The 11001-nt window shown below is 28.9% G+C and overlaps 1 protein-coding gene across 1 annotated transcript; it reads right to left on the reverse strand.

Annotated features, from left to right (window-relative positions):
- Positions 1-9799: 9799 nt before the first annotated feature.
- Positions 9800-10779, reverse strand: LOC126898862 (uncharacterized). Its single transcript, XM_050673268.1, has 2 exons — positions 10440-10779; positions 9800-10375 (listed from the first exon to the last, which is right to left on the reverse strand). Exons 1-2 carry the CDS (start codon positions 10527-10529, stop codon positions 10031-10033), a joined length of 435 nt encoding a protein of 144 aa, XP_050529225.1. The 5' UTR covers positions 10530-10779; the 3' UTR covers positions 9800-10030.
- Between the last annotated feature and the right edge of the window lie 222 nt (positions 10780-11001).

The following is an 11001-nucleotide window of genomic DNA, read 5'->3' on the forward strand; positions in this document are numbered from 1 at the left end:
CGGGCCCACGATGCTCTCGTAGGAGATGACCCAATCGCTAAAGTACGACCGGATCATCCGCCTAAGGTAAGGAGGCACCCGAAACGCGTCCAGCGCTCCGAGGATGTGTGACCATCGCATGGAGTTAAACGCGTTTCGGATGTCCAGGCTCACCGCCACTCCAAAGCCCTGCTCAGTTTTGGCCCTGAGGGCCAAATCCCTAAAGAAGGAGGCTGCATCCTCCGTCGACCTCCCCCTCCTGAAACCAAACTGGCCCTCAGCCAGCCCGCCGATAGCGGCCAGGTGGGTTTCGATCCGGGTGACGAGCAGCCGCTCGAGGATCTTCCCCAAGTCGTCCAACATGCAAAGCGGTCGGTACGACGAGGAGAGACCCTCGGGCTTGTCACCCTTCCTCAGAAGCACCAGCCTGGCCTTCTTCCACTTCGTGGGGAATTCACCCTCTGAGAGGCTGCGGTTTGCGACGGCGCGTATCCAATCCGGGGCGAGGTCATAGACCAACCCCCACACCCAGTGTTATATCACTGAAGGAATAAAAAAAAATTATTATTAACTGCATATTATTGTTATATTTATTTAATCAAATAATATTTCCACTACAAAAAAAGAAAATATTCTATATTTCCGAAAAAATGAATCCTTATCAATCACCTTGTATAAAATACTGTTTTATGCCTAGTAAACACATTTATGGCACTATGAAAAATATCTAACGTAATACAGTATTATTGGATTAATCAGTCACAGAAAATGTATTTATAGTGTGTCTGCTTATAATATACCACACGTAAAATAAATACAATATTGGAAAATGATTTTTGATTGAAAATAATGTTATCAAGGAAATTATCGATAGTAAATTTTGGATTAGTCTTTCAGAAGTGCTGATATTTTTTTCATTATTCATTTCCCAGACGTACTCTATGTCCCGTATAGGTATTAAAAATGAGAAAATATCCATAGTATTGGTCCAAAAATTGTTATAAACAAATTGTATTTTTCTAATAAAAAAAAAAAAAAAATCAGTATGAGAATAGAATATGTAATACTATACTTTCTGCGGATATTTTTATAAACATGCTAGTATACGTTTGGTATTCCGCTAAATTAGTTAGTGAGAGGTCCATATTCGGTAATATGAATCAAATTTGTTTCCCATTAGACGTATGGAAGTTTAAATGTATATGTGAAAAAATATCTTTTACACGTTGTTCAAAATGTAAAAAGTATTTGTGTTTTTGCTGTTTTTATGATAAATAAATAAATTATGATGATAAATATCATCCTTCCGAATGTGAAATGTAATGTACTTAAATGTATTTGATTATTTTTATGTGTTATTATAATAAGATTTTTTTATAAAAACAATTTCTTTTAAATTTTTCTTATGCATTTCAAGTTCCCCAGAGAATTTCAAATCAAATGTGTTTTGAATGCAGATAAAACTATATAGATACATAAAATGTAAAAAGAATTAACAAATATTACGTAAAATTAAGAATTCAAAGAAAAAACGGTGAAAAAAATTAAGAAGAAAATGCAATACACGATGGAATTTGCTCCCGAGTCTGTACCATAACACGTTATGGTCTCTGAATGAAAAATGACTCTATTTAAGTTGATTAAAAATTTTCAAAATTAATTTTCTTGATTTAAGGGAGGCATTGTCAAATAATTCAAAATACGTCTGATTTTGTATTCAATATAGATTAGGTCTATATAAATTTTATGAAAATCGGTGATCCCATCACCGTACTTCATCTTGTCAGTAGAAAACATTCATCTTTAAACAAATTTTATAAAATATCATAATAAACCATTTTTATGATAAATCATCTCTTAAATATAAATCACAGATTTATTTTCGTAAAGAGGTTACTTACTGATTTTAAACTAACAACATTTCCTTCATTGACATTCGTATCACAATATATTAGATTATATACATTAATAGCTATATAACACAACTCGTTTACAAAAGCCATCGTAGTATTTACGTAGATAAAATTAAGGTTTAAAAGAACGCTTGGAATATGTATATCGACTAGAAAATGTCTTTATTTCAATCTCAGGAAATTAATATAAATATAAATTATTATATCTTACTTTCAGAGATTAGGTAGTGACAATAATAACATATTTTTAATGTTTTGAGAATCACGAGAGTTAATATTTTTACGAAGATACAAACCCATATCAATTGTAATATTGGTATTTTTAATTATAAAGTCATATAATAAAAATGTCAAATCCAATGATCCGTTGTAATATTTTACATATTTTGTATAAATTGATGTGAATATTAGATCAATTGAGAAAAAAAACCATCATTTAATTATTTAATTTCGAGCTGATTTTTACTGATTTTCTATTTTTTTTTCAAACTAAAAACTTTAAATGATATATAAAGCAGATATATATCTAAAAAATTAAATTGCACCTAGAATACATGTTTTGTTACAAAAATTTTAACTTTGTAGGCCTCTAAATCCCAAAATTATTGTTTTAAATATTTGAAATTTATTTGAAACATAGATTATACACTATACAATACCACATGTAAAAATTACAATAAAATAATAACTTCTTAATGGTTTTAAGTGAGCTCATAAAAGTGATTTTTAGAAAATCATTAAAGATTGAAATATCACCTAAATTTTTTTTTGTGTAAACTTTAAGTTATAATAAGGTTAGTTCTAAAATTTTAATTCAATTGAGTTAATATTGAATAATCTGTGTGTTTGTATCGTTATGGCTATTTTTAACATTTTTTACATTGAAATAGTCATAAAAATGGGAAGGTCATATAAAAAAAAAATGATTTAATCTAATTATAGCATAAAGAATAAAACCTGAAAATTTTAAGAAAAATATGAGGTGGTCGTGCAACTACTTCTGGATGATTTGACATTGATTGACCCATATCGTTTTCAAGAAACCCCTTTAGTAAGTCTCGCAGTACAAATAATTTTCTATAGAAATTTAACAATGATTATTTGGTAAAGATTATTTGGTTCGTATAAAATCTTGTGAACAAAAAGTTTCACTAAATATTTACGTGTTAGCAGTGGTGTTGTAATGATAAATTTGGAATAAATTTAACCCATAACTACAAAATTGTTTTTCTTGTAATGAAATTGTAAAAATGCTATGATATGTATGAATAACTCCCATTGATTTTATATACATACGCAGGAATGGGACTACGGATGTGCGATATGTACCCCCAAAAATTAAGTTGATCACAAAATGAAGATACTTATAAAAAAAAAAATCCCAGCAAAGGAGGTCGCGGCACAGTGGTGACGTGGCATAGTTGGATCACGTATAAGAATATCTGACAGTGATTAAAATAACTATAAAAAAAAACGCTTCGATTCAAATCTTTAGATTGTGTTTAATTTTAAAATATCCCCTCGTTCCTCCTAAATGGGGGAAACCTCCAAAAAAATTACAAATTTAAAAATCGCTAATTTTCGAAATATTTTCAATTTTTTTTATTTAAAACTGCCATACCTTTTTCAAAAATGAACAAATCAATATAATTTTTTTTTAAATAGATGCTTGATATCTTTACCTATCATTTGGAATATTTTTTTATAAATTTAACCCTTTACCAGCCCACAGGGGGGTCAAAATGAAAATTTTTTCACAAAAAATTAACTTTTGAAAGTGTTCCGGAAATACTGACACTTTTATATATATCTTAAATTAAAGCTAATGTAATATACTTTATTATGGAAAAAAAAAAATTTCGAACTTAATTTATCTTCACGGTGAAGATGGCTACCGAATGCTATTATTGTTTGAAAATTCTCGATTTTATATTTTACATTATTAACATTATAATGCTATGACATATTAAAAAGTGTATGGATCAACATAATTTTTTTATGAGAAATAATATTTTTAAATATCCCTTTTTCATTCGACATACTTTATCTTAATCAGGATATTAATAAGGAATTATCATATCATGTAGCTTTTGGAATAATATATCAATTTTTTAAAATTAAACACTATCTTAAGATTTGCATCGAAGCGTTTTTTTTTATAGTGATTTTAATCACTGTCAAATATTATACTTGATCCATCTATGCCGCGTCACCACTGTGCTGTGACCCCCCTGTGCTGGGTTTTTTTTATTAACTTTGATGACTGTTTTCATCATGAAAACAAAATAAAGTCCGAAAATTTTTTTTTTTATATTAAAGTATATAACATAAACTCTAATTTAAGATATATATAAAAGTGTCAGTATTTCCGGAACACTTTCAAAAATTAAGTAGAAAAAGTTCTACTTTCTATATGCATTTTTATGATTTGAATCCCCTCCTGTATTGAGGGAAATGATCTGATTTAAAAAAAAAGTATGTCAATGAAAGAAGTATATAAATATTATTTCTTATAAAAAAATTGTATTGATCCATACATTTTTTAAAAAGTTATAACATTTTAAAGTTAAAAATGTAAAATATAAAATCGAGAATTTTAACACAAAAATAGCATATTTTTTGTGAAAAAATTGTCATTTTGATTCCCCTCCTGTGGACTAGTAAAGGGTGTAATTTATAAAAAATATATTCCAAATGATAGGTAAAGATATCAAGCATCTATTTAAAAAAAAATGATATTGATTTGTTCATTTTTAAAAAAGTTATGGCAATTTTAAGTAAAAAAAATTGAAAATATTTCGAAAATTAGCGATATTTAAATTTGTAATTTTTTTGGAGGTTTCCAACATTTACGGGGAGAGAGGGAAATTTTTTCAATTTGGAGGGTAATATCTTCTACTAGATACAATTTGTGATCTTTTGATGTATCATTGAAAGAAATCGTTTCGGTGATAGCTAAGAAAAAGTGGTAATAAACACACAAAAAAACACATAGTAAAATTAATACCTTCTCAGCTTCGCATCGAAGCTAAAAAAATAAAAGAAATATATTGATAAACTCGCAAAATTGTTTCATGAGATTTCTAGCGCCGGTCTTGTATATACTTGTTAGAGTTTTAGAAAAATAACAATTATACTTACAACAAGAATTGGAACATTATTCATTGTAAAGTGTATGATAATTGTATCAATACAGATTGTATACTTGTAAGAAATATTTTTACGAACGTTTTCCACATATTCACTAAGGATATCTATAATTATTAAAAAATTAGTTCTATGGCAATAAAAAATAATTAATATTATAATCATCCGATTCCGACAACAATGTGGAATATTGAAAGGATCAATTAAAGTCCAATGCAAGTAGCTGACCGACGAGTGCAATACGCATGAACAGCACTGAGGTGTATCTCAGAAATAATAGACCCAACGATGATATACTGAGCGCACAAGGGTGCAATAATCGCAAATGAGATATTTTACTTTTACAACAAAACTACTAGCTCGTAAATTCTATAGAGCTTATAGATGAAATGCGCTAAGATAGCGGCGTCCATGCAGACATAGAGAAAAGATCGATAACAACTCGGTGTAGCACAACGATAGCCTAACCACAATTTCTCGACAGGACATTCGACCGGTGTATATCCAACAATTAGAAAAATTGGAGAAAAATAACCTTGCGTTGTTTTTATAATTTATTTGGGAAAGGGCCCAGGGTCCCGGACCACTACTCATGAATTCATGTTTTTTTCTGCTTTATACACATAATTTAGATAATATATAAATTAATCCAGCATAGATGTAATCTGACAGTGATTAAAATCACTATCATAAGAAACATTTTAATACAAATCTGTAGATAATAATAATTATCTATTATAATAATAATCCATAATTTAAAAAATTTATGGATTATTCCAAAATCAACACGATTTCCTATTTCCTTATTTATATATTGATTGCAAGTTTTATGATTTATAAGTGTAGTATATGTATATATATTTATTATAGCAATTAAATATATCATGAAATTGATATTTAATAATTTAATATTGTAATTTTTACGGAGAACTTATAAAGTAGTTATTACTTTTATAACAAATGTATATAAAAGTTGAAGATCTTTATTGTATTTTATAAATAAATTTAATGGTCTACAGGGAATTTCATCCGAAACCAAATTATACTTTTCTAAACCCATTTTTGTACCGAATTCAAATCTGAAATTAGAGTTTCGCACATGGCCTAAATAATAACAAAATTCTTCTAATTAATATCACAAATCTTTATGTTGATTGTTAGGTTACGTATGAATAATCAATAAATGTATTTTAATTAAAATTAAGTTGAAGAAGTTCTACTTTTTATACGCATTTTTAAGTATTGAACCATCCTGTATAAAGGGTCCGAATTAGAAATAAAATATGTCTAATAAATAAATAGTAATTCTCACAAAAAATTGTATTGATCCATACAATTTTCAAAAAGTTATAGAAATATTAAGTTAAAAAAAAACCCAGCACAGGGGGGTCGCGGCACAGTTGTGACGTGGTATAGTTGGATCAAGTATAATGATATCTGACAGTGATTAAAATCACTATCAAAAATAAACGCTTCGATGCAAATCTTTAGATAGTGTTTAATTTTAAAAAAATTGGTGTTTTATTCCAAAAGCTACTTGATCTGCTGGTTCCTTATTAATATCTCGATTAAGATAAAGTATGTCGAATGAAAAAGGGTTTATTAAAAAATATTATTTCTCATAAAAAAATTGTGTGGATCCATAAACTTTTCAATAAGTTATAGCATTATAAAGTTAAATATAATATAAATCATAAAATCGTGAATTTTCACACGAAAATAGCATTCGGTAGCCATTTTCACCGTGAAGACAAAATAAAGTCCGAAATTTATTTTTCCTTAGTAAAGTAAGTTAGCTTTAATTAAAGATAAATCTAAAATTGTCAGTATTTCCGGAACATTTTCAAAAGTTATATTGAAAAAGTTAAATTTTTGTGCAGAAGTTGCTATTTTGAATCCGCCCTTTAGGCAGGTAAAGGGTCAGAGTTTCAAAAAAATGATATTAAGTGAAAGAAACATATCTATGGTTTCAATATAAAAAAATAATTATATTAATTTGGTCATTTTTAAAAAAAATTTTTAAAAATGTCGAAAATTTTTTATTTTTTTTGGAGATTTTTGCCATTTACGGGGAATAAAATAAATAAGTCTATTACAAAGAATGTGACAAGGCATGTGACTGACCATGTATTACTGATGATTGCTTTCTATTTCATTTCGATGTTCTCCTTATTGAAAATTATTTTTGTTCTCTGAGTTAGTGCTTTTTATTTTGCGATTGTAAAAACTTGTGCTTACCAGTATATATATATATATATATAGAATAAACATGACTTTTTTCCCTGTGAATAGGGGATAATAATACTTCCACGGCCCCTTTGCCAGTTGTAAGAGGCTACTAATCAGGTTGTGTCAGGTCGACAGCCGGCGTAAAAATATTTGTCAAAAAAGTATGAGGAATCATGAACAATACTTAGGCAGATTGTCCAATCTGGGATGTACGCGGGGACAGCAGAAAGTAGTTAAAAACGAAGAAGGCCTAAGGAATAAAGTGTTTGATACCAGTCGGACAACTTGTGCTTGTTCGGTAGCTGTTTCACCAATCATGTGTACAGGTCTACCCAACGCTTGTAGTGTCAACAGTATAGGAACATCATCACTTAACTCTAGACTGGACTCGTGTATAAGGGAGAAAGCTAGATACAAAGTAAGAATAGGTACTTGGAATGTTGATGCATTAACTGGTAGAAGTAGAGAATTAGTAAAAGTATTGAAAAGAAGAAAAGTTAACATTTATTGTGTGTAGGGAACTAAGTGAAAATGAGAGAAATTAAGGGAACTTGGTGAGGGTTACAAAATAATATAATCAGATAAGTCTAGTATAAAGAATGGTGAAGTGATAATAATAAATGAGGAAATGAAAAGTAGAGTAGTAGAAGTATTTAGGAAGAGTGACAGAATTATGGACGTAAAATTGATATTCGAAGAAAAAGTGCTGAATGGTTTTAGTAGGAAGAATGGAACTGGAGAAAGAATCCTGGATTTAGCAGTATCGTATGATCTTGCTGTGGTTAATTATTATTTTAGAAAGAGGGAAGAACATTATATAAATTAAAAGAGTGGGAAGAATAGATCATAGATTGATTATTTTATATGGATGAAAGAGAGCATAAAGCGAGTAAAAGATTGTAAAGTTATACCAGGCGAGAGTGTAACTACACAACATAGACTGATGGTAATGGAGTTGTGGTGTACCGGACAGAGAATAAACAAAGATAGAAGAAACACGGGGGAGACATCGAAGATCCGGTAGAGGAAATTGAAAGGGGTAAATGAAAAAGAGTTTGTAAAGACGGTAAAAGAGAGGACGATGTGGACTGTTGAGGGAGATAAATTAATAGATTTGCCAGTTGTGTAAAGAATACTGCAAAGATTTTTAGTGAGAGTAGGAGGAGAATGCCTAGAAACAAGGACAATTGGGGGTGGGATGAGGATGTTTAAAAAAGCAGTTCAAAGTATGACAGAAGAGCAAAAGGAGAAAAAATGGGATGGAGTATAATCAAAGTGTGCAGTAAGTTAGTCGAAGTTTAAGATGTATGATAAGCTATGAACAAAGGAATATAAAAAAAAATGATATAGACTTGAAAAAAGAAAAATGTTCTAAAGATTATCACTATACAAGTTGTATAAAAAGTATTTATAATAGAGTACTATTGAGCGATGAAGATATTTAAAAAAGGTGGAAATAGTATTTTGAAAAATAATGAATGAGGAGTATCCAGAATGGACATTAGAGGATATCTCGTAGAACTAGGGGCTGGTAGATTTAATTAGTAAGAAAGAGGTATGGGAGGCAGTGACATCAATGAAAAAGAATAAAGCGAATTAAGTGCCAGTAGAAGTATAGAAAATATTAGGCGGTATTGGTATAGGGTAGTTGAAGGAATTTCTTAATAAAATCTTATTAGAAGGAAAAATATCAAAAACATGAAGGAATGATACTGGTGCCGTTATTTAAAGGCAAAGAAGACATACAGGAGTGTTAAAATTATTAAGACATAAAGCATATTAAGTCATAGTATGAAAATTTACGAAAAGGTAATAGATAAGAGAATACGAAATGATAGGAGAGAAGGAAAGTTTTAATTATTTAGGGTAAGTTGTGCAAAAGAGTGGTGGTATTTACGAGGATGTAAGACACAGGATTAAGTGCGAGTGGTTAAAGTGGATAGAAGCGTCTGGCGTCTTATGCGATAAAAGAATTCCAATGAGGCTGAAAGGTAAATTCTACAAGACTGTAATAAGACCAACTATGATGTATGATTCAGAATGTTGGTCGGTTGATAAGAAAGTAGAGCAGAGATAAGAATGCTTAGATGGATGAGTGGAGTGACTAAAAAAGATAGAATAAGGAATGAGCATATAAGAGGGAGTATAGGTGTAGCGTTAATCGTAGATAAGATGAGAGAATATAGACTTAGATGGTTTGGTCATGTTATGAGTAGAGAGATCAATCGAAAGCTGTAAAAACAGTTATAAAATGAATGTTGAAGGAAGAAGAGATAAAGAAAGACCAAAAACGAGATAGAGGGATGTTATTGAATGCAATATGAAGATGGCAGATGTGAGAATAGTTAATGTAGGAGATCTTGTCAAGTTTAAGATAAGGGTGGTCGACCCAGAGTAGCTGGGTGAGAAGGTGAGAAAAAGAAGAGAATATATTTCATAATATGTTTATTCATTTTTAAGATCATATTTAAGAATTGTGTATTATTTTTTTACATATTAATTTAAACTTGAGGTTTAAAATTTTTAAACTGTATAATATTTTTATTACCAAAACCATCCGTCTTATAATCTTCTAAGTATTCCAAATTTCTATCCAATTTAGAGCATGATAATTTGTCGTTATTTACGTTTGTTCCTTTAAGTGTGTATTCAGTTTCAATGATTTCTTTGAGCATGTCAATGAAAACAATGTAATCCATTTTAATTAATGATATCTATATCATATTTTTATAACATTTAATTTTTTGATATTATAACAAAGGTTAGAGAGAACCTAGCTCGATTACTTCAATATAGCCAAAATTAACTATAATGTTCATTATTGGAAATCCAGTGAAAATCAAATCTTTAGTAGAAATATTTTTTTTAATACTAATTGTGAAATTAATCGGACATGTTAATGTACTCATAATTTTTTCATTTAATCCTTCCTTTTTTATCCTTAAAATATTCATCTTAACACATTTTAATGAAGTGTCTTCAATAAAAATTGAACTTTTTAAATCTTTTTCGATCTTTCTAAGATTGTTTTTTGATGTAAGAGATCCAATTTTTATTGTGATTCCATTAGCATCATTTATTTTACTTGGGAGTAATATAACTATATCCTAGGTAAAAATGTAATTTTTTTTTATCAATTTATGTTTTTAACTAATTAAATTTAATATTAACTTTTAATTGAATATTAATCTTCAAAATATAACGAAATCGATTTTTGGATGTTTCCATAATTCGTTCTTTTTCATAAATTGATAATGTCATGTTTATTTTATTAATGAGATATTCATACAGTTCCTTAAAAATATAATTGTTTAATAATTATCACATATTTTTTTGAAATATGTTACCCATAATAGGAAAAAACATTTATTAATGTGTGTGTAATATATATTGTTTATTTTGCATGCAACAGTGACACTTGGTACATCATATTCTCCTACAAACGTCTTCACAATATTTAAAACTATTAACTCAGTATTTTCATTACATCTATTGGATGCACATAATAACTAAAAATATATAAAGTATAAAATAAATTTGTGTAATTACCTTTCACTAGGGAATAATTTAATTCCCTAAACAAAACAAATACGTTTTATCTTTTTAAGTTTAAAACATAAGTTCCACAACAACTGTGATATTATAAGTGATAAGAGTATTAATGATAGTGTGTTTTTTATAATTAGTAATTTAGAATCAAATGATCCTAAATTAAATGATTCTAAACAGCCGT

Source organism: Daktulosphaira vitifoliae, unplaced genomic scaffold, assembly GCF_025091365.1.
Source record: "Daktulosphaira vitifoliae isolate Bord-2020 unplaced genomic scaffold, ASM2509136v1 Scaffold_2, whole genome shotgun sequence".
NCBI lineage: Eukaryota > Metazoa > Arthropoda > Insecta > Hemiptera > Phylloxeridae > Daktulosphaira > Daktulosphaira vitifoliae.